Source organism: Lycorma delicatula, chromosome 10 (genome assembly GCF_047948215.1).
Source record: "Lycorma delicatula isolate Av1 chromosome 10, ASM4794821v1, whole genome shotgun sequence".
NCBI classification, from domain to species: Eukaryota; Metazoa; Arthropoda; class Insecta; order Hemiptera; family Fulgoridae; genus Lycorma; species Lycorma delicatula.
The window spans coordinates 31,146,556-31,171,630 of NC_134464.1; the positions used below are offsets into that span (position 1 = coordinate 31,146,556).

Genomic DNA, 25,075 nt, shown 5'->3' on the forward strand with positions numbered 1-25,075 from the left:
GAAAAAAAAACAAGGTTAATGAAATCTAACTGAAATGAGGATGAGGAATAAATATTACAACGAGAACATAATATACCAGAAGTAGCAGATTTTTATTATTTAGACACTAAAATTAAAAACTAAACTCAGAGTTTTGATGAATGAATTAGAAATAATACAAAAAGCTGACAGAAAAAATCAGGAAATCTTTTTTCAACAATTAAGTCTTCTAATATCAAATACAGACAGAAATTCTTTAAAATATTTTTGTTTATTAATAGTACTATATTAACACTTTCTCACCATACAACACTTTCTATGGTAATGAAATATGGACAATATGAAATCTACAAACAAAAAGAATAAAATTTTTGAATATAGTGTTTTACAAGGATATTGAGAAAATTAATCACATGATTAAAAGGTATTAAATAAATAGAAAAATTTGTCTTGGAAAGGAACAAAGCTAGTCACATATTAAAATATCCAGGTTTAGTTAATTTGGTAATAAGAGAAATTTGTGGAGGTTAAAAACTGCACAAAGATCAAATTGTCAGATAGCTGATCTGATCAATTCAAATTTTGAAAAAATGTAGCTGCACATGCTTCTCATAACTGAAGTTACATAAATCAAAACTGTACATACATGTCAAGAGACAACTATAATATAAAGTTCATCTTTAACAAAAAGTCTAGCAATTGATAGACCATCTATCCTAATATCTTCATTCCTAAACTTAAAAAACTGAAATAGGAGAAATTTTCAAGTATAAAAAATCTGTTTATAAAATATTGTGCAACTTCTGTAACTCATTAAAATAAACATCGAGACCAAATCTATATGCATAGATTTATTACTTTTCCTTAATTATATGACAGTGTAAAACTGAAATTGTGTGTTTTAAAATAGTATAAATCCTAACGCAGTTTGCTTATTAAACAAATAACACACTAATTGCAGTTTTGTTTGTGATAAATAATCAATCCAAAAACAGTTAGGGATCATTTTATGTATAATACATTAAGAGAAAACAGTCATTAAATTTAACATAAAATACTTCAATATAGCAGAACATAAGTAATATATATCATAATTAAAACTGTTTAAAAAACCACTATTTTTTAAACAAATTATATAAGCGCATATATATATATAAAATAGAAAATATAAATAATTTTTTTTCTAAATCAATTTGATATTAATACTATGGCAAGGTATGACTTTAAAATTACTGTCCTGGCACTTAATTAACCTTATAACTATTGTCAAAAATTATTCATTATGGTATTCAAAATAACATTAAAGTCCCATCAGAAAGTTTAATAATAATATGATACAGCTGAGGAGGTTTGTACTAAAAAAAATTCCTATAAAAAAGCTATTAATAAAAATATTAGTAGCAGTTTTGGCACTATATTCTAATATACTTATGTTACAGTATCTGTATTTTTTTTATTGGATAGACTCGGTATCATAATAGTTTGAAATTAAGATTACCTAATGATATAAAAGAAACTTGGAAACAGTATCAGCACTGATATTAGTAAACAAGTAATAATGTGATAGCATTTATTATTATTACAAAACAATCAAATGCATGATATTAAAATTCAGAATATTCTATTTTTTTTAACTTTATTTTCATTTCTAAACAGAGAAAACAAGTTTCTACAAGGACCATAGAATTCTGAAAAACCCACCATCAAGTTTAATTTAGAATTAAGGAAATCGAATGAGTCATAGACTTTAAGAACAGTTAACAAAAACATCAGAGCTTTACCATGATTCACATCCAAATTTAATCATAACCTGCAGTGTTATCCAATAAGGAACAAATTAATAAAGAAAACATCTTCATACTTTTGGAATATAAATAAAAAAATCACTCTATCCTTTTTGTGAAAAAAAATCACAAACTTCTAATGCTTTTATTGATGCGTATGAAAACAGAACAGTTGAAATGCACTGACCAGAATTGAAAAGTTCAATCCCAAAAATTAATAAATTATTATGGCTATGTGTACGATTCTTAAAAAAATAAATCATATGATCAGCAATTTGACTTTACATAAAATCACCTCTTGTAGAAGGTTCTTTATGTATATTAAAACATATACACTAAAGTCACAAATCCTATTAAAGTCAGTGTTATAAGTAGTCATGTTTATATGATTACTTAAACATTGTTTTAAAAGCAATAAAAAAAAAAAAAAACAATATTGAGAACCAATGAAATCTGATAGTACTGTTGTTTCAGATTATAATGCTATTACTCTGTGTACAATCAGAACCTTTTAAGAATAAGGGCAACTGCAGTAACACAATTACACTTTGGTAGCACACAGTTACTAAACTTAGTCCTTCACAACAGCTACCAATTAGATAAAAAGATTGATGTTATAGGTGGGGCTGAAAAAACATTTTTAAAAACTGGTAAATTGGGAAATTTACCAAATTTAAAAAAAAAAAAGAAGAGTACAAAAAAATATTTTCTTTAATGAATGTAGCATTAACAAAAGAAATATATTTACCATGTGCAAGTCACATCTTGTTTTTCATCTTTCGTATCTCAAGAAACTAAAATACCGTTTCTATAACAAAAGATTAGTAACTGGATTTTTTTTAATGAGATATACAGATCAGAAATTCAAATTGAGAACATGCTATGTTTTATCAGATTAATTTATTGTTCTGAACAGCCAAAGAAAAAAACCAGTTTGTTAATATTTGAGTAACGTTGGCAACTTATGTAAAATATTATTACTTTCTAATTTTCTAATTTAAAAACCTCCTATAAAAAAATATACATACAAAATATATTAAATCAGTCTCTTGTTACCTACTATGTCATTTAGAATTGTTCATCATATATTAATTTAAAATTCACTAGTTCAATATTAACAAATGAAACAAAAATTTTAATACAACTGAAGAACTACTTTTAAGAACTTTTAGATGAGACAAATAGAATCTAGTAAAACTACATTTTTAAACAATCTACTATAAAAATGAACAACAATTAAAAACATTTTGAAATTTATTTCTTAATCTAAAATTTTATGGCAGGATTAGTTAATATTTAAAAATACTTAATTACAAGATGTAATAAAATTATACAACTACATAGCATATTTATTATAATTTATAAATACAGTTCGTAACAGTACTAAAAAAAATTATTTATTTTAAAATAATTACCTAATTATATTTATACTATACACATAACAAAAAAAAAAAAAAACTTAAAATGACAACGATGAGGTGAAGTCTTTTTTTTGTTAACTTAAAATGGTACTCACCATGGTCGGATCACAGATGTTTGAGGACGGTATAATATATAATAAATAGATTACTTTTACAATTAACACAGAAATTAAAAGAAAAAAAAGTTAGACATAATTTTCACCAACTCTTCCTTCTCTAGTTCTCCATGTTGGTTTTTCACAAGTATCACCAACAATTTCTTCATCACTTGCACCCTCAGATGAGCGATTATTATTTTGATTTGTCATATATGACATTTCCATCACATTCTGCAAAAAAATACAATTGTTTAAAAGAATAATTAAAAGCTGAAAAAATGGATAAAAATAAAATTATAATTGAAAAAAATTAGCTTTTTTGACCTGTTTGTTTGTCAACAACCAAACACAATTCCTTGAATATTTTAAATGGAAACATCCATTTCACCATCTACCTCAGAACCTTCTAACTCAGCAACAGCAACTTCCATGTTTTCATTAAATTGATACACTCATGATAATGAGTGCATGGATCAAACTTATACAAATCTCAGGCAAATTTTAAGTATGTGTCAATGAACAATAAAAAATCAAAGAAGAAAAATTTAATGAGTTAGAGGAAATTTTAAGTGAAATATTTAAAACCTAAAACTTTTTTTACATTGCAAATTATTTTACGTTAACTTAAAATGAAAATGTTTTAATAATCTTTCATTTTCTTATATATATTTCAGTTATCTGGATTAATTTCTCCTCTATTTATTGCAAGATCAATCATACTACCCATGAAAAATACAGAGTAATTCAAAATGATAGACTCAACATCATAACTCTGTATTTTTAATTTTGTCATTAATTAATGACAAATGTGAAGTAAATTACATCTGATAATACTCACAATAATGGTTACAGATGCAATTCATAAATTTTCAATGTGGCCCCCTCCGGCAGCATGATATTACATCTAAGTGGTAGCTGAACTCTTCCTACATATGTGGAAGCATATCTTGTGTTACTGAGTTCACCAGAGTTGTGATCACAGGTCGGCCAGATTTTTTGATACAACTGGTACGTAAATTGCATCGTTCACAAACTGGTGTGACTTTTTCTTGTGGTAAAAGAATACTCCATAATCCTTTATTTGCGGTAGAGCACAAAACACAATAACGTTGAGGGAGTCTCTCTTATGTTGCGGTGTGTCATGGGGATCTTGTATACCCCATATGCAAACAGTGTCTATTGAGATGGAATGTTCCATTGAGATGGAATGTCTATCGATAAAAATTAAATGTGGAAGAAAAGTGTCATCCTCCATGTTTTTAAGCATTTGATCATAAAATTCAACCCGCTTTGATTTGTCACCTCTGTGAAGAGCCTATAAAAGATGTAGGCAGTATGGCTTGAAATGTAAAGAATGCCTCTAAACATACCAGACATGGTTTAGGTATTCCAAGTTTTCTGCTTGTTCTATGGGTTGACTTCTTGAGCTTTGTATAAAACTATCTTGAATTCTCTACCACATGCAATCGACCCATGCTCTTACACTTAGAGAAATATCCTATTTGTTCAAACTGGTGAAACCAGTGACATAAGCTCTTCCTTGTTGAAGGTCAATTTTAAATCGGAGATGTAATGCAAGCTGCATTACAGTTGGTGACTGAAATTTATAGTACTGGAGAACGCAAAAAACCTTGTATTGCACTATAGTCATTTTACTCAAAACTGAATGTAATGGCGCTACATGCGCTTAGCAATGTTATTCAAAACTTACAGACCTACTCTCTCAACTACTACGTAGATCAGTAAGATATAATGTATAGTTCAGGAAATGTAGAATTACTAAATTGAGACCATCATTTAGAATTGCCCTGTATAAAGATTCAATTAACAGTAGTAATGATCAAATGTTTCTTACATTTTAAATATCAAAAAATATGAAGCTTTAATAAAATAGTACATACAATAATGCATACTATTACATAACATAACAAGTAAGCTGAAAAGCATACATGTCTGTAAATCCCATGAGAGAATGCTTATGAAGTGAATGGATGTGGTCAATATATGAACTTATTAAATCTAGTTGGGAACTTATCTAACAGGATTCTAACAATGACATCAGTCACACTATTTCATGTAGCCCGCACACTTATATTATCAAAGAACTAATTATTAACAGAACCTATAATTCTATAAACTAATGCTTTTCTTTAAATACATTCTAGAAACAATTTTTAGAATAAACAATTAAGGTGCCCACTATTTATGACAATGTATCCTTGAATGCACTTTTTTCAAAATGACTGAAACTTTATCTAGTAAGTTATTGTTTCCAAAATTGTGACATTGTAGTTCTGAATATTTATCAAAAGTATTTCAATTTATCAAAAGTATAAAAGTTTTCTGAATGAAAACTTTCATTTAAAACTCTCCACAAATAAGTTAGAAAAAAGAAAAATCAAGTCTGGAAATTGTGGGTAACTCCTTACTAACTGTTAGAAAATTGTCAGTCTTTTAAAACAGTTACATAAAACTTGTATTTTAAGTTTGCTATACAGGATATTTCTTCCTCCATTTTACTGTATTCAACTGTAATATAGTAATGCTACAAAGTTCATAATAAACTTTTGATAACACTCAGATGTTAGTCATACTTTCTTTCTCCGGAAAAAGAAAGTAAGACTAATAATTCTCTTACAAAAGATGACACACCAAAAAGCCTCAATTTTCTCTCAAAATGAAATGGTTTCTCATAGAAGGCAGAAGATGACACACCAAAAAGCCTCAATTTTCTCTCAAAATGAAATGGTTTCTCATAGAAGGCAGATGAGTTCTCAAAAACTCCAAATTCTGAAATTTTGATTATTGGAAAACCAGTAAACAATATAGTTTACTGGTTTTCCAATGACTAATCATGTTCGTACAATAAATGTTTAGCGAGTATATTTATTGCACACATACCAGATGGCTATGCTATTCTTTGATAATGAACAATCATAAAAGCTAACCGCAATGGATTTTTCAGAGTCAATAAAGAAAATAAAAGGTCACCAATTTTGATATGTAATTTAGGATGTTATTACATATACTATAATATAATTTTCTTGTAACAATCATAATAAATTAAACCTTTTCTAAACTATGAACACTTTTTTTTTTATAAATTATTTTCTTTTAATAATTTTAAAACAAAAAGTAGTTATATGGTTTAAAAAAATCAAGTAGAAGAATAATTTTTTATGTTACTAAATCGTAATAAATGGGCAAGACAGAAAAAGTTTCACCTATCTATCTTTGTAGTCAGTGGATTAAAAAATAACTAAAACAAAAATATCACTAAAGAGTACCGAAGCTTATATGGTTACATAATATATAGAACATAGAATAATAAGTTATAAGACAAAACAATTGTCTAAAATAATCAGGTTAACAAATTAGAATAGAGAATAAACTGATATCATAGTGAATGGTGTGAAAAAAGCGATGATTTATGAATGAATGAGTTTTTTGTGTGTGGTGGGGGGAATACCTTATCCTGCTGAGATTCAGCCAGGGGATTGCTGGTGATGTTGATGGGATGAGGGACGTACCCATTCATTTTGCCGTTGTGTGTAAAACCGTTCATATTAACGACTGGTTCTAACTGCTGTATTGTAAGTCCTGGTTCTCTTCCACGGCCACCTTGTTTATCACAATCTTCTACACCATCTGAAAAAAATAAATATATTGAGACTGTAAACAAAATTTTATATTATTTGCATATTTTTTCCATTTCTATATAAATAAATGGGTTATTGTTTGACAATGCTGCTTCCACAAACAACTGAATGAAAGGCAGTAGTAATCATTTCTCATTACATTCTCATTATTTTTACATTACAATATATGAAATAATTATCAGAAAGTCCTATCTGATGACCTGAAGAAAATTTTTTATTTCTACCATACATAGCTTACATATAAAATAATTAAACTGGTAATATTACAATTAATTTAAGTAATAATTTAATAACACCATTAACACAGGTATTTAAAAGGTAACTAGGACAATGAAATGTGAGTTTACATTAGTTTCTACGTCTAAATTAAGTTCGAAATTTTAAACTCTCTCCAAATTTATGAGAAAACAGACCGAGCAGAAACAAATTAAGTGTTAAATGAACACAAAATAGTCCAGCAAAATATTCAATCTTTTTACTTACAAATTGACCAGAGTTCAGTAATTGGCAATAAGCGATTAAGAGAAACATGTAGTTATTATAACCTTTTCCAAACTTTTTAACCAGAAAATAATAATTTATCATGAACTGTGTATTTTTTGTGGATGAGACATGATTTCATTTATCTATTAATGTTAAATGGACAACAAATTATTAATGGAGTTAAAAAGATTGTGGTATAGATGACAATATCTAGAAAAATGATTAGCTTCATATTCTTCAAAGAAAAAAATAATTACTAATTGTTATTATAACCTGTACTACATAGGTGAACTTACAAAATTTGAAATTTACAATAAATAGCTCAACAAAGACGATAGAGTCATTCAATTAATGAATCTACTTACTTAGTATTTAGAAATAGAACCATTCATACAGGCATCTGGACATCTCGTTTTTTGAATTTAACCCCAATTAACTTTTACTTTTGAGGTGTAAAAAAAGTTTATAAAGTAAAATTTCATATCCTTTTTACAGTGGTACTTCATGTTCAGTTATCTACTACACTTGAAATATTCCACTAGAATATCTGAAGAAAGTTTTCAAGAATACAATGACAGAAAAGAGTTATAAAAATTAAAATGAGTTAATTATATTAATCTATATATTAAGATTAATTATAATTTTATTAACTATATTCTGTGTAACAGGTGCAGAGATACTTTCCTCAACTTAATGCTGTTTAATTAAATACATATTAACTTACTTCTTGGCCTCAGGAATTCAAAAAATCATAGCCGCACTAACAAAGATTCACTAATTTTCCCTACCTTTACCCAACCTGACCCAATCATGCTCAACTTCCCTCAGATCCAACCTAATATTAATCATCTAAATCTATCCAAAGATCTTGAGCCATTGGATCTTCCAAATAAATTTCTAGCAGTTACTCTTTTGTTCCCCATTCACACGGCATGTCCCACTCAGCGTAATCTTTAACTTTTAATTATATCTGGGCTCAAATATCATCTATTCACCTCAAAGTCATGGTACTTCCTTCACTGCCCAGTATGTTTGTCGATTAAATATTCTTCTCAGAATTTTATTCTCAAAAATTCTGTATTAATTTAATTTAGTGAAGTAACATCTTACAATGAATTTACGTTTAATGATATGGTGATAATGTAAATACTGTATAACTTTGAATTTAAGTGATTTTTATGATTTATTAATGTACCAAAGTTATTTCACATTGTTAATGCACACAGATAAATAGTTCTAACAATAAGACAATTATAGGTTAAGAGTTTATTAAATACATGTGTAAAAACAAATAATACTACGTGGATAGTAAGAACTATGTATATAATTTAGATATTTAAATTATACCACAATTAAAATTAGTTATCCACCCCTTAAGCTAAAATATGTAAGCACATTATACTATCAGTAAATTCTATAAGATATTATGTTAGACAATAATATTAAAGGTTATAAAACAAAACAAAATCAATTGGTAACTGAAAATGTTTTTCATGATTTTTTTTTTAATTTTATAGTTTTCTTTTTAGTATTATCAATGTTGCTTGGCTTAATGTTTAATATATCTATGCAAGATACATTTTGTAAATTAAGTTTAATTAATAATTGGAACAGGCAAAAATTTTTTTTATGATATGCTGCATATGATATAATTTGTATAGTATACTATTACAAGAATGATACTGTTTAAAAAAATCTATAGCTTAGGCATCTAAGTAATATATTGTTTGCATAAAATACTTATAATACATCTCCTTGAACTTTTGGTTTTGTTTTTATTATAACTGTTATATTTTATTATAACTATTTATTATAACTATTTGCATGAAGAACAGTTGTTGAGTATTTGATCATCCAATTTATGACTTCCAAACGCTAGAGTAAAAAATAAAACCACAAGTGGCTGCATAAAGAACGACAATATTGATGAGTGGAAAAAGTAGGAAGTCACCAGAAGTTGAGATGTATGAACATATTAATGGAACATGTTTAAGATGTTTGAACATGTTAACATGTCAACGAAACCTATTTATTTCAATAAATTTGCAAAACCTCATAATGTCTCGAAAAAATTTCTGATGTACGGTTTTCTACATATTTTTGACCTTAGAATACAAATATGGCAACTGTTTTCAGTGAAAAAACAACCCTGAAAAATAATCTTCTAAAACTTAACAGATACACTCAGAAAATCATGTTGAAATCATGTTTTATCAACTTGAAAATGAAAAACAGCAATAAAATAGACAAAATAATTTATTCAAATGCAATTGTATTTTTTAATTTTTACCATAGAATCTACCTCCAGTCTGGAAAACCCGCTTGCAGAAAATATCACTGTTCGAAAAAACGTATCTGGTTTAAGGTTAGTCATCATTGCCGTTATCAAAAAATTCATTTTTCAAAGTTGAAAGAACTTTCATAGTGATTTGACACGAGGTCTACTTCAAAGGTCATTTAGAAGTAAAAAATTTCATTTTGATAAAAAATGTTTCAAACAAAACTTATATATTTTCCAACATAGAATCCAAATCCATGGTCAGAATATACATGTTCTACCTAAAAAAAAAATGAACCTGGTCTGGATAACACACTTCTGGTGGAAACTGGAAGTTGATATTATCACCAATCGATAAAGCATACTCAATTTACTAATTACGGGGCCACAAGTTTTTCTAAAAAAAAAAAATTTTTGTCATTTTAAAAGGGTTTTGGACACCTGATATTTAACCCTCAAAGCAGAAAACAGTATTTTTTCATACTGGCACAGGATTTCTGGGATTTCAATCATTTTTATGAAGTAAAAGGAAAAACATAACAAAACTTATATTTATCTCAACTACATCTTATTATCAACATAACCAGAAAAATCGAAACAGCAATGCTTTTTCATTAAAAAAGTACAAAGTTGCTTACTTTGAAATAATAAAAATTCCATTGTTTAAATAAGTTTTTAGAATTATATATTTACAAAGTTTTAATTGAGTCTCAATTAAAATATTATTTATGCATTTGTTTAAAAATTTAACAAATACATATCACAAGAAATACTACAACTTCAAAATAAAAAAGGAGCAGTGAATATGTTTACACATAAAATAACAGTAGTAATAATACAATGTATAAAATTCTTTGAATTATTATCTAAGAGCAAATTATAGTAATTAGATGGAAATACCTCTTCATATAAGTTTTAAAATTTTTGTTTATTTTCATCCTTCATAATTCTCCAGAAATATTTGAGAAGCTGGAAGTTATCAGTATGAACCAAATAGTTATAACTTGGGAATAGGTATATACCTGGATTTACTTTTTTCATCACACAAACTACATGAACAATCTACTCCAGGTACATTAGAGTAATTTTGAAATTTTTTTTCAATATTTTATAGTAAGTAATTTATACTTACTGTTAACTTATCAATGTCTTATTTATATAAAACTAAACTTTTGACAACAATTTAGTCTACGGCAACAAGAATAAACAAATTTTTCACAATCACAATTACCTGACTAAAGGAAATTGTAAACAGAATAAGTTTGAGCTTGATATTTGGATATCAATTCTTACTGGATACTAAATAACATCTGCAAGTCAAACAGTAAGAAAGAAAATACATATTATCTACGTTACTTTTTAGTTAACATGCCACAAAAAAGTATTTTCCCCTTTTTCATTGAGCATGTATCACTGGCATTTTTTTCTTTTTTCAACTAATAATTATTTTTTTTAGATTTTTTTTTACTAGTAAGGTATATGCAATAACATGATAGATTTAAGGGGAGTTAGTGGAGTTATACTGTACCAATTACATCAGACAAATGAAATCGTTTTCCAATTAAGACGATTTCTTCCAATAAGTAAACAACTTTATGAGCTACCTGGCCAATAGACACCAGAAAGTAAACCTTAATGTGTTTGTTACAATCATCATTCTCTCAAATTTAACATTTTTTAGGTTCAAAAATGACAGTGTTATTAATAAATAATAATGAAAGTAAATAAATTCATCAATTATTTTAAATTTTCAACGATGGACTGGGATTGTATGAATGATTTCTAGCTTGAACACATTTGCTGCTGTGAAAAGTTTTATTATCGTTGTTAAAGCTTATTATCAACAAAATTGTTATTCATAGACAAAATTTCCTTTAACAGAAATTATTCTATATTAACAAGCACTTTTTTAGGGTTTTTATCCTTTTAGATGATTTTTTAATTATTTGGCAATACGTAGCATTTCTTTTTCTCTAATGGTCCAAACTGACTTCCACATGACATTCTTGTACGCCTATTAAATTATATATAGACATTTTTAAAAAATAATAGTACATAAAATCTTTTTTCATATTTTTTTTTTATTGTTACTACTGGATTTATTGTAAAACTTTTTTCACAATCAGAGGTTAATAAATCAATATATTTAAATTTAAAAAAAAAAATTAAACAAAAAGGAATGAAGTCTGATTTGAACCGATGTGTCTTTCCCTTGTAAGGTCCAAATATTTCATTAATTAAAATTTTATTTGACTATAAATCTGGAACCAGTGGAAATAAGTACCACTTATGAAATATCATTGAAAAGCTCTCAATGAGGGCTTATTACTGCATTTAAGAAAAAATTCAAAATCCAAATTTTTTGGATTTTGGGCTTTCTGGACACTTTTGGTTCAGTCAATTGGAATCAAAAGGAGAGGTGCACAACTAGATGTTACAATAGTCCTAAATCCAAAATTTCAACATTCTACAGCTTAATCGTTTTTGAGTTATGCAAGTTACATACATACGTACAGATATCTTACCAAAACTAGTCAAAATGGATTCAGGGAGGGTCAAAATCGATATTTTCATTGAAATCTGAAAACCGAAATTTTTCATGATCACAATACTTCCTTTACTTTGTACAAGGAAGTAAAAATAGTAAATAATTTGATTACTCATAACTTATCACCTATGTAACCATAAATTTTAACTTCCATAAAATTTTACAGAAAAACATTAATTGCTGTTACTCTATATTAAATATGATGAACAATACATTTTTTTTTAATATAAAATAACATTTATAAAAAAATATAGTACAAAATAACAATAATACCTGCATCATTATTTCCATTAGAACGATTCTTATTGCATAGACAAATAAGTAGTATTAAAGTGAATAAAAGTGCTAATCCAGCTAATGCAGCACCTAATACTACATACAATTGGCCACTGCCACTATCTGAGTTTGTTGTTCCCAAATTGTCGTTAACATTATTTTCCTGCTCTGGAGCTACAGTAGCATTTGGCTCCTCTACAAACACAAATAATTCAAATATATTTAAAAAGAATACTAATGTAGAAAAAAGGTTTAAATTCTATAATTTATAAAATATAATTAATATTTTATAGATATAATTTAAATGTAGAATGTTTTATTTTTAGTTGATTCTTAACCAATTAATTAAAAAAGTCAAATTAATAGTTTATTTCAATAGACCAGCCTTACAACAGCTAACCTTAATACTGTAGATTCACGTTAAAACCTAAAACCTAAAGAAAAAATTAATTTTTAATGTATTAGAAATTTAAAGAAAACAAACATCTTTAGTTATGTTTTATGATACTCAGATACTTGTACATTATGGTTTGATATATTGTGGTAAAGTGCACGGGAAGAGAATTTAACCATTTTTAATTAACTAAAATCACATTAATTTTTTTAAAAAATTAAAATAAAAAAGACTACCTTTCTCATGCTTACATCTTTAAAGTTCTAAATGAATTTTATACGACTACAAAAACAAACTTATAATTTTTTAGTAGATATGGTCAATATATAAAGTAAAGCACACGATCAGTGTTTTCTTTTTTATTACACTTTACTTAAAATTCTTGAAGAACTGCAACTAGTCAATAGACAGAAAATAAAAGTGACTTAAAAATGAATTTTTAGGAATACTTTAATTTATGTAAAAGTCATACTGGTTATTAAAGTTTTGAGATAAAGATAGGGGTTCTATGAAGTTCTTCTATAAGAAAATGTCACGTGTTCTTTGCCACATAGTGAAAAGTTACACCCGTTTTTACTCTAGGACAAACAAAGCCAGATACCAGCTAAAACAGCTGATTATAATATGTTGAGGCTAAAAAGTATGATTTTCATCTGTATTGTTTTCATCAGGAGAAGTGGTTGACCATAATCATCCTAGTTCATATGCATGAACATTTGTTACTCAATTTGGAATGAGTGTAGTCCTCCTAAGTTCCTGTGTTGCTCACAATCATTCATTAAGTTATTCTGCATATTAGCATAATAGTTTCTCTCTACTATTTATTCATTTTTTTTTTTCATGGTGTAAGTGCTTCAATTCAAATGAGTTTTTTAGTTTTATTCTCTTATTTGTTATGAGCTATAATTATTATTTCATGGCTGTATATAGACAGTTATCAACCACATTTGGGTATTTTGTGAATTAATATACCCTTTCACATGAAACAATACTTTATCTGTAAAAGGCGTAATGTCAAGGATACCTACAGAATCTTGGTCAATAAAATGTTTAAATCAATGACAATAATTTAGTCTTTTACACATTAATTTGTAGGATAAAAATTTCATTTCTTTTCTTACAGCTTTACATGTGATAACAAGTCCGATATCTTGCTGCTGCTGTGCTAACTTACGCATTAACTTTGATAGACTTTTGGCCATAGTATCTGAAATATCAAGCAGCTTCTTCTGTTAATTTAGTTTAGGTTGTCTTCTCCTTCAATCAATATTTTTAACAAAGCCAGTTGCCCAAAATCTTTTGGTAAGAGTTAGAACTGCATTGTGTTGAGAAGTAGGAATATTTAGAAACTTTCTTGTGCACTAAATCAGTATACTTGTCACCTTCATGAAAGATATGTTCAATCAGAAAAATGCGTTCCTCTACAAAAAGAACCAATATGTTTCTTGTAATTATTGATTGTGATAAACAAAACAAAATGAAACCAAACAAAGCACATTCAGTTACAACTCAACAACTGATCGCCTTGATTTATTACCGAGCAACGCCAAACAAACTCACCGGGCAACCAACTAATGTCGAAAGAACAAAATGCATCACATAATTATAAAGCAACCTGCACAGTGACTTTCCAAACACACTGTACAAATAAACAATAAGAGTCATAAAAGATTTTTAATTTGAAATTAGTTACCTAAAAATAAGAAAAACAAATTCAACCAAAGTAAAAGTTCATTATTTTTATGGAAACTGAAATGACTGGATCTGTTTACACAAATCTTGATTAATTAAACCCTATTAATTAATAATACCTGCAATTTTTACATTATAAAAAAAATATGCAAGCTATAATACCAGTTAAGTTAAAATTGGTTTATTCTTCTTATTCTAATGATCAATTTAGTTCCTTTAGTTCTTCATTAACTATGAATCTTAGTCAAATATCATATAAAATTTAAAGTGTGAATCACAAATTATAATTTATAATACAAAAATAATTTACTAATTTAATTATTATTAGCAAATACAAAATAAAGCACTAAAATTTACCTTTATAAAATGACGAACACAAAACAATAATATTATTAATTTAAATATACAAAACAACAAACAAAAGACTTACTTAATGTTTTACGAGTAAGTATTCCACTAAAATCAGATGCAGCACCAACAGTAAATGCTTGTAATTTAATATCATAAGCAGTATCTGGTTGAAGATGGGTAATATTAAACAAACGAGTGGTTTCACCTTCAACAGTTGCCTTTATATAATCACCAGCACTAGTTGTTGCACGATAATAAACATAAAATCCATCAACTGGAGCTAAAACTGAATTCAAGTACTATAACACAAAAAAAGAAAAGAATTAATACAAATACTTTGGAGTATAAGTCCTTTAAATAAACAAGAATAATAGAGGGAACAATGAAAAAAATTAAATGCTGGACAATGTATTAATAAAGATGAAGAGAAAATTAATTTATGAAGATATATTGCATAATGCTGGAGAACATTAGCATTATCTGTAAACAAACTTGTGATATTGAAATTAAAATTAGAATTTATGTGACAAGTCAGCAGCTTAATTCTAAATATTTGGCTTTAAATATTTTTCAGAATTTGAAAAAATACAAACAGTGTTTCATCTAACCGACGACAAATTTACTAATAATAATTCAAAGTTTGTTTTTTAATGGTAGTACCAAGTACCAAGTACCAAGTTACATGTTCTTGTTTTACTAAATGTTATTACAAAATGTGTAATATAAAACTGTTGAATACATATTTTCAATAATACAAATTTAACACAATAAAAAATAAAGTGAAAAATTTTTATTAAAAGAAAGATTAATTTTTATACAGTTTTTTAAAGCTAAACTTAAAAAAATGAATTAACATCTAATTAATTTTTTTTTTTTTTTAATTATGATTGATTGTATCAAAGCAAAAGTTAAAGAAAAAAATGTTTTAGCCTATTTGATAGAGCTTAATGTTATTGAAAGATAACAACCTATACTATTGTGTCTCTGCTCTTAATAGATTAATACCAGGTGTGATCAAAACTGTCATTGATTACTTATATTAGGCTAATATCTCTTCCACACTCGTATAGGCAACATACAATTTCCACGGAATATGAGAAAAAAAAACAATTTATAATTTCCATTCATTTTTTTATCTAAAACACCAATACAATTCTATCAATAATAATAGTAATTAAAAATAAGAATACTACTACTTTAAAATGACAGAATGGAGAAAACAATGAGAAGGAACCTCATTAACATACTCCAGATATTTGGTGTATATTTCCCAGAATCCATTCTGTTTCAATTTTTTCCAGAAATTTAAAACAATTCATTACAATTAGAAACCATGATAGACATGCAGACTCTCTTCACAAACAGATAATAATTTGTCTCCCTAATACGATTCCAATGCAGATACTTAGCAATTCACCATACTATAGAGGAGTTCTCCTTTTGATTTCCTATTGATTTTTGCAACACATCTATCTACATCTATCGAGCCCCCTCCATGGTTCCAAAAAAGGGCTCCAACACCTCCAGGACATGACCTGGACTGGTAAACGTGGGTGACTTTAAACCGGCTTCGAACTGGGGTTGCACCAACCAGAGTTAACTGCGCTAGATGGCGTCAAATAGAGCCTAACGACCTGAACTGCGCAAGTGCGGTGAGATTCAGGACTCTGAACATCTCCTAAGATGCACCCTCTGCCCAACCAAATGCACACTAGAAGATCTGTGGCAAGGAAATGCTTCTGGTGTTTCGGTGGCACAATACTGGTCGCAAAGGTTTTAATGTCTCATCGCTCGGACACGAAAAAGTAAAGTAAGTTTGCAACACAGCTGACTCTGCAATAAATTAAATCAGTACCTTGTATGTTTTTATGGTGTATTCAAGTATAATGTGTCCAATGCATTCTAATTCTTAAACATTTGGACTTTGCTTACAATTACATAAGCAATACTATACATGTAAGCCATGTGCTAAATAAATTAATCACATGACAGACAAATGAAAACACACAAGGTAAGAAAATCAACCATCTGGTAGATGACAACAAGAATAAAAAACTTACTGGGAAAAAAAAGAAATACCAGATAGAAAAGTTTGGAGGATGTATAAGACATTCTTGGATAATCAAAAAATGTTTTCCACTTTTTTAATAAAATCATACACAACAGATTTTTTAAACTCATAAATGATAAATTAAAACTGACAGTTTTTCTAATCAAAAAATTCAAAGAGTAACATTTATTTTAAAAATTCTGTATTCAATAGAATTTTTTTTAAACGGAATGGTAAATAATTATATAAAAAATAAGGTAACATACAGACTATCATAACTCTTATCATGAAGATTATTTAAAATGTAAACACATTAATTCTAATAAATTAATATACATACCTGCCACTGTATTTGTATTGCAGTTGGACTAATAGCCATTGTATCAGTCAAAGATGGAGGCGTTAATGGTTCACGATTTGATGGAGGAGGACCTTTATGTAAGTGAAATCTTGCAGAATTTGGACCTAATTTATTGTCATTGTTTGAATAAACAGCAGCAATCCTGAATCTTAAATTTAAAACAATAAAAAGAAAAAGAAATTAGCTTAAAAATAAGTCAAATGAAAGAATACTTTCTTGAATATTTTAAAAACAAATCAGCAGATATTCACACATGAAAAACACAAAGATTTAGTTTTCTCTTATACTCCTAATCTTTCTAGTTTTTATTAGTGTTTGTTAGAAAAAACTTAAGATTTTCTTACCTGGTTATAAGAGAATAAGTGGATTAGATCATTTTAAATAAATAAATATTTAATTTTGATCGGTACATAGAATTCATCGAGAATGATAGATGTGCTGTATAATGTAATTTATTATTCTAATGCAGCCAGGGAGGTTTAATTAAAACCATGAGAAAAGTTTATCAGAAAAGCAACAAAATAAATAGATACAAAGAGAGAGATTGGCTGAAGTCCAAATTAAAGCATGTAAATATTATGTTCATAAAATAATAAAGCAAATACCTGATTCATATGCAAGTATGTGAATATGTATACTATTTGCTTAGAAAATTGTTAAATATGTCAAAAAATAAGGAAGGATGTGGGTACAAACAGAATACTCATCATGTGAATAGAATTAATTCATATGTTACTTGAAAGCTTCTGAGGTAATTTTGTAAGAAAAAAAGAGAAGACAGTGGAACTTGCAGGAAGAGGCAAGAGGATCCTGTTACGGAAGAAACTGGAAGGGTCATAAAATGAAAATAAAGCCTCCGAACAGAAGTGGTTTATTGAGAGACTTAATAAAAATTTTTTAAGGTAAATTAACCAAGGGAAGCCTGGGAAAGCAGTTAAGTAACCAATTAACATGTTGGCTGAGATACTAATTACACACGCCTTTTATAACCATGTATAGTCAGGCATCCTTTCTCCCATCGATTTCCATTCTGTGCAGTGTAGGTCCTATATAGTTGGTAAAAAAAAGTAAAATTTATGATCACTTTAATGCAGTAGCAGTCTTATGAGATTGGTACAGTTGAAGCCTAAATAAAGAAGACATTTGTATAGCTTATAATACTGTTATATAACACAAATAGTTCTATCAAAGATTAACAGGTAGTGTTAGGAGGCACGGAAACTTACAAGATATGGGAATCCTATAATGCAACAATGAAAATGCAAATACCAGACAATGAGAACTTGTAATGGATAATAATTACACACATTAAAAAAAATACCGCATCCAACATGTTAAAAGTCCTTGAGTATAGATTATATGTATATATTAAATAAAAATACAGGTATTCATATATATATATATAATCAATATTATTTTTAAATTCATTAACAAAGTTTATGTAGAAGAAAATGTAACATTATTTTTTTTAAAAATTGATCATAAGATTTTTTTAAAATAGTTTGGTAATCTATTAAAAGTGACAACACAAGAATAATATGATCCTTCCTTGAAGGCTAGAATGCTATGCTGTGTTAAGTGAAAGTAGTTCTGTTGTCCTTATTAAGGAATAAAATATATTTTTTATTTGTGTTTTTTTTTTTTGTAAAGCTAACTCAATTTTAAATTCTGTAAAAATCATAGAATGTTACAAGTTTTAATTCCTTAACTACAAATCCACATTTTTTCATATATTTTGACCCTAAATAATAATTCAATATTTCTCAGAGATAAAATCATAAGACTGATTGTTATAAAAACACAAAATTTTTCATTTAAAAATTCATGATGTTAAATATTATAAATATATATATATATATATATATATATATATATATAAAAACTACAAAGCAAGCGGAGAAGACCAGCTTTTCGCAGAACTCTGGAAACACTCATCAGTTTATTCAGTCAAAACTTCCCTACATCTATGCCTCGTGAAAATATGGAACGAAGAAAAACTTCCAGAACACTGGACCACAGCCCTCATCCATCCATTACATAAAAAAGGGGATAAAACTAATCCTGAAAACTACAGAGGCATATCTCTCCTGGATTGCACATACAAAATCCTGTCGAGAATCATATACAACCGATGCAAAGACCAACTTGAACTGGAACTTGGGGAATACCAAGGGGGATTTAGGCCATGGAGAGGTTGCCCGGAGCAAATAATATCCCTAAAACTTATGATGGATTTATATAAAAGACGGAAAAAACAACTAATAATCACCTTCGTCGACTTTAAAAGGGCCTATGATTGTATACACCGACCATCCATGCTGAATATTCTGAGAAACCTGGGCCTTCACCCTAAACTCGTAAACATGATAAAATTAACTTTAACCAATACCCAGTCCAGAGTGAAATTCAGAGGTGAACTCTCTCAACCCTTCTACATAAAAACTGGATTGAGGCAAGGAGACTGCCTCTCACCACTCCTTTTTAACTGCGCCCTTGAATTTGTCATGAGAAAATGGTATGAAATAAATCCCAAAAATATAAAAATGGGTACTAAGAAAAACTCCATCACACTAAATTGCCTAGGATTTGCAGATGACCTCGCTCTTTTAGCAAATAATATTCAAGAAGCCAAAACACAAATCATGAGCCTTCAAAACCTAGCACAAAAGATAGGGCTTCATATCTCTTTCGAAAAAACTGAACTAATGGCCATAGATCCTCTGGTAATAGAGCACATTACGGTAAACAATCAGAAAATTAAAATAGTAAAACAATTTAAATATCTAGGGGAAATAATAACTTATAATTTAAATGAAAAAGTGACATGGCAAAACAGGACAAATAAAATGATTAAATCCCAAAAATTAACTTGGTCAACATATAACAAAAAATGCCTTTCTGCTAAAACAAAACTTAAACATTATAAAACTGTAGTACAGCCAGAAGTCACCTACGGAAGCGAGACTCTTTTCAAAATCACTCAGAAAAACCGAATTGAAAAAATTCTGAAAATAGAGAGGAGAATTGTCAGAACGTGTATCAATAAAAAACACCAAAAAGAAGGCCAATGGTGGATTGTGCCAAATGAGGTGGTGTATCGAGAAATAGAGCCTGTTACTGATACTATGCGGAAAAAAAGAATCTCTTTCTTCGGTCATCTCATAAGGACACCGCAAACAAGACTGTCAAGAAATATCATTGAAAAGCTCTGGTTCCAAAAGCTAGAAGTAGGATGGATCAAAGAAATTAGAGAAGATATGAAAGAATTGGGAATTTCCCTGACTGACCTACAGAATAAAACTGGAAAAATTACAAAGCTAAAAGATAAAAGCATTAGATTTAAACAAAAGACAGACAAACGACAAAATACAACGAAGAGGGTGTTTACGGATGAAGAAAAGAAAGCAAGATCTGAACGGATGAAGAAATACTGGGCAGCTCGAAAGAGTAAAATAACACCCTTTTCTCAGAAAAGATCCAACTAAAATTGACTTAAGTGGTCCCATGTTGGCCGTAAAAGCATAATAATAATAATAATATATATATATATACATATAATTTAGGAAAGTGCAGCATCAATTACACAAAGAAAATTGGTAGCATATGAAAAGATGCCATGCCTGACCAGGATTCAAATCTAGGACCTTACCTTACTTACTTACTTTTTTAATTAAATTTATAATTAAAATAAATATCTAAACAGAAAAATTTTAAAAAGATAATTTTCAAAAAACTTTGATGAAAGTAAAAGAAAATTACAAAAAAAAAATTAGTTACCTGTAAGTACGATCAGTTTCCAGCCCATCAACTTCATAACTTCTTATATGTGGTGGAATATCCTCATTACTGGTCATCCATCTGGATCCTCTACTATGGCCTCCTAATTCACGGTATTGTACCTTAAAAAACTGTATCGGTAGACCATCATTAGTAGGGACATTCCATCTAACCATCACCGATTTATCTGATAACCTGGTAATATTTGGCCTCGTTGGTGGAATCATCACTGCTATGTAAAACATACGTTAATTAAATTTCATAATTACACATTAAGAAATATTTCTGAAAACACAAGAAAAAACTATCCTGAAGCAATATTCTGTTCATGAGAGCAGACAGTTTAATATTTATATTTAATCCTTTGCCTGAATAAAGGGTGATGTGTGGTCTGAACTGAATAACATTTTTCATAACAGAACTTTTTCTTATTGATTAGAAATTTATTTGTTTTCTTCAATTACAGACATTTTTTAAGATTCCTCTTAGATATGCATATCTGAAAAAATTATTGTTCAATATTTAAATGTAAATTTTAAAGCAGTATCTTATGCAATTTATACATTTTCTTTCCAGGAGTTCCTCAGCACTTGACTCTTGGTCCTGTTCAATTTACTACTTTAATAAATAACATTCATAGTACAAATAATGATATAATGAAGGCAATTTTTAAATTTAATAATAAAATTCCCTTTTCTGAGAGGATTACCACTGCAAACTGATATCTTCGCTGAAGAATAAGTTTTGCATAGTTTTGTTATTTGGGCAACAACAATCTCAAGAAAAATTTATTTTTTAATTTGTTCCACTCATCCACCAAACTAGTAAATAAGCATCTGCTTTAATGTAATACTTGTTTGTAATTCCTTTAATAGAGACTTCAAGACAGAGATTAGATATTTGGGCTTTATTGCTAACATTTAAATAATGAACTTAAAGAATGACAAATCTGATTTCATTTGTTGATATATAAGCTCTGGTATTTAACTGCCGAGATGTTTAGTAAATTTACACATCAAGTGATAAGATATTAAATGAACTGTGGTCTAATACGATCATGTAATTAATATGATTGATGAGAATGGGGGTGTTTTCCCTATACAACAATAGTACCCTCTCTATGACAATGACCTAAATTTGTCAACAAGTTACTTTGTAGAATCTGCAGGATTCTTTTTTTAATTCACAAAAAATTCAATTTTAAATTTCCAAAATTTCACATATTTCCCAAAATTTCTTAAATTCTTTAGAGTTTCTTCAGTATTTTGAGAAAATGATGTGTACGTCCTATAAAGTTTACGATTAATTTAAAAAAATCTGTAAAAAAAGTAGCACAATCTGTTTACAAAAATTGTATTCCTTGCTTTATTTAAACAAAAGTAAAATGAATAGTCCAAAATCTTGCATCAGAAAAATTTAAGGATTTTATCATAAAATGATGCATAAAAAACATTACTCTAACTTTTGTGGTTACCATCAATTAAATCACTTTCATAGACAATATTATAACCACTAAAAAATATAAAACACAAAACCATGTAAAATTATATCTCAAACACACTAAAATATATTCTAATGAAACAATGTAAATACACAACACAACCATCACACAGATACATATGCATAACCACAATACATACATTTTTTTATCAATTTTTAAACATATATGAAAGGGACTTATTTTTTTTATAACTCTCATACGAATATTCTACATAATTAGAACTGTAGTATCATACAGAAACAATCACTGATGGTAAACAAGAGTTTTAAGATTTAAAAAAGTTATTAAATCATATCTTATAACTAATGTTGCAACTGCAACATTATCATTACTAACTACAGTTGCAACATCTACCACTATTAGGATAAAAAATGTGAAAATGTTAAAATTCTTATGACCTTGATTGCTACTCTAGTTTTCTCATCATATTGTGTAATCAAGAATAGGATATTCTAGATAAATCTATAATACCAGTAAAGTGTTAATTTTGTATAACACTTTTCTGATATAATTATTACAATTTTTACTTTCCCGTTTTGATAGCACTAAAGCTCAAGAAAGGAAAGTATTGTAATCAGTCCAATTTGAGCATAGGTGGTTTTCACCGGATCATGATGTTTTGGCACCGAAAGAATCCAAAAAACCGAATGGAAATTTTCCAGATGTTAATGTTCATATGTACCTGTGTTCAGTGTTCTAAATCACCTTATATCACCAGAAATGCCAGACCAATTTTGACCAAACTTGGTCAGATTACTTCTATATAAGTGGCAGTGATGCCATTAAATTTTCAACTAAAAAGATCAACGGGGTGAGGCTGTAGAGTAAGGTTACCCTCAGTATCTTAAGTTTTGCCTAATTAAGGTCATATTCTTCTTAGGCACATTTGTTAACAATTAAAAAATAACAATATTTGCAAACAAACAAATTTTTGCAAAATCGCACCCCCACCCCAAAAAATTCTGTTCTAGTTGCCTGTTTGTTATGTTGTGACATCGCAGGTAAAATTAAATAAATGAATAATATTTAAAGCGTAAAAATTAACTCAGTTTGGCTGGGTCTTGAACTCGATCGCCCGATCGATTCGATACCTGGTGCGTTAAGTCTCACAGCTACACCAGTCTGTCGAATGTACAAGCAAAATTTGTTCTAAGTAAGTTGTGAAATTATACTAGTTTTTTTTTTAACCTATAGGACCACCATTAGGTATTGCTTTACATGATGAGATGAATGATTTGTAGCATGTGAAAATGCCATACCTAATCAGGATTTGAACTAAGGACCTCCGGATGATGAGATGAATGATTTGTAGCATGTGAAAATGCCATACCTAATCAGGATTTGAACTAAGGACCTCCGGATGGAAGGTCAAATTGCTACCACTTGTACCACAAAGGCCAGCGAAGTTACATTAGCTTGGTGAGTGCCAACCATCGCCGCTATACCACCACATCTGTGCCAATTAAATAAGGTATGTGCGTGTGCTTTAGTTAGAATCATTGAATTAAATAAATGGAAAAATATTATATTTAAATAAAATTATAAATATTTTAAATTAAATTATGTTTGTGTATGGGTGTAAACTATGCAAAAAACTGACAATTTGTTGTTAGTTTTTTTTTTTGTAAATCAAGAATAATATTGCAATTAATAAATTATTTATTTTCTATAATTACAATAAGAAATGTATTTATATATTTAATTTTACTGCTAAAACAGAAAAATATTTTCATTTAAAAAAAATCATCACAAAAAATTACTGACAACAGAGCAACTATTGATATTTTTCCCTAGATAAAACTGACAATTTATAATCAGCTGATTTCCAAGAGTTATAAAAAACTATACCAAGTATCAATTTGTACATATTGCTTGATAGTATTAGTTCAAAAAATAAAGCTTACCATTTCCTTTACGTTTTTTATCTTTTCTTCTTGGCTTTGTTTTATTTCTTGAATGTTCTTTTTTACCATGACCATGATTTCCAGGTGAAACAGGTGGAATTAGACTAACACTTTCAGAATTATCTAAAAACAAAAATAAGGTAATTAAGATTTTTAAAAAAGTATATTAAAGTAGTATACTGTATACTTATAAATAAATAAATTTCAGGATTTAGTTTTGGATTAACAATCTTAAATTGCTTTCAAGGTTTTGCACATTAAGTAGGTAATAAATTGCTTCAACAGAGCTAGATCTTTTTTCCAAATCATATTTATTATCAAATACATTACCATATAAATAAATAAAAATCATTATATTTTGATGTTCACATAATTATACTGTATATAACAATCATTCATATTTTTTAAATTAAATATCCATGAATTCCAAAATATTTCAGCTCTTAAGTACAGTACTACTCATGTGGATATCTTACATTATCAACATCATGAGATTGTATTAAAATAACCATTAAATTG

The 25,075-nt window shown here is 28.1% G+C and overlaps 1 protein-coding gene across 2 annotated transcripts in view; it reads right to left on the reverse strand.

The window, feature by feature from the left end:
- Window positions 1-3,247: 3,247 nt before the first annotated feature.
- LOC142331205 (interference hedgehog-like) overlaps window positions 3,248-25,075 on the reverse strand; it is a 354,772-nt gene continuing 332,944 nt past the window's right edge. The window contains exons 11-17 of one of the 2 annotated variants that reach the window (XM_075376940.1): window positions 24,557-24,679; window positions 21,152-21,383; window positions 17,354-17,522; window positions 15,043-15,262; window positions 12,524-12,721; window positions 6,752-6,930; window positions 3,248-3,513 (exon numbers count right to left, since the gene is read on the reverse strand). In XM_075376940.1, coding sequence (XP_075233055.1) covers window positions 3,370-3,513; window positions 6,752-6,930; window positions 12,524-12,721; window positions 15,043-15,262; window positions 17,354-17,522; window positions 21,152-21,383; window positions 24,557-24,679 — 1,265 coding nt within the window. In that variant the 3' untranslated portion in view covers window positions 3,248-3,369. The remainder of the gene's footprint in view (window positions 3,514-6,751; window positions 6,931-12,523; window positions 12,722-15,042; window positions 15,263-17,353; window positions 17,523-21,151; window positions 21,384-24,556; window positions 24,680-25,075) is intronic. The other variant, XM_075376941.1, reaches the window with a different exon arrangement.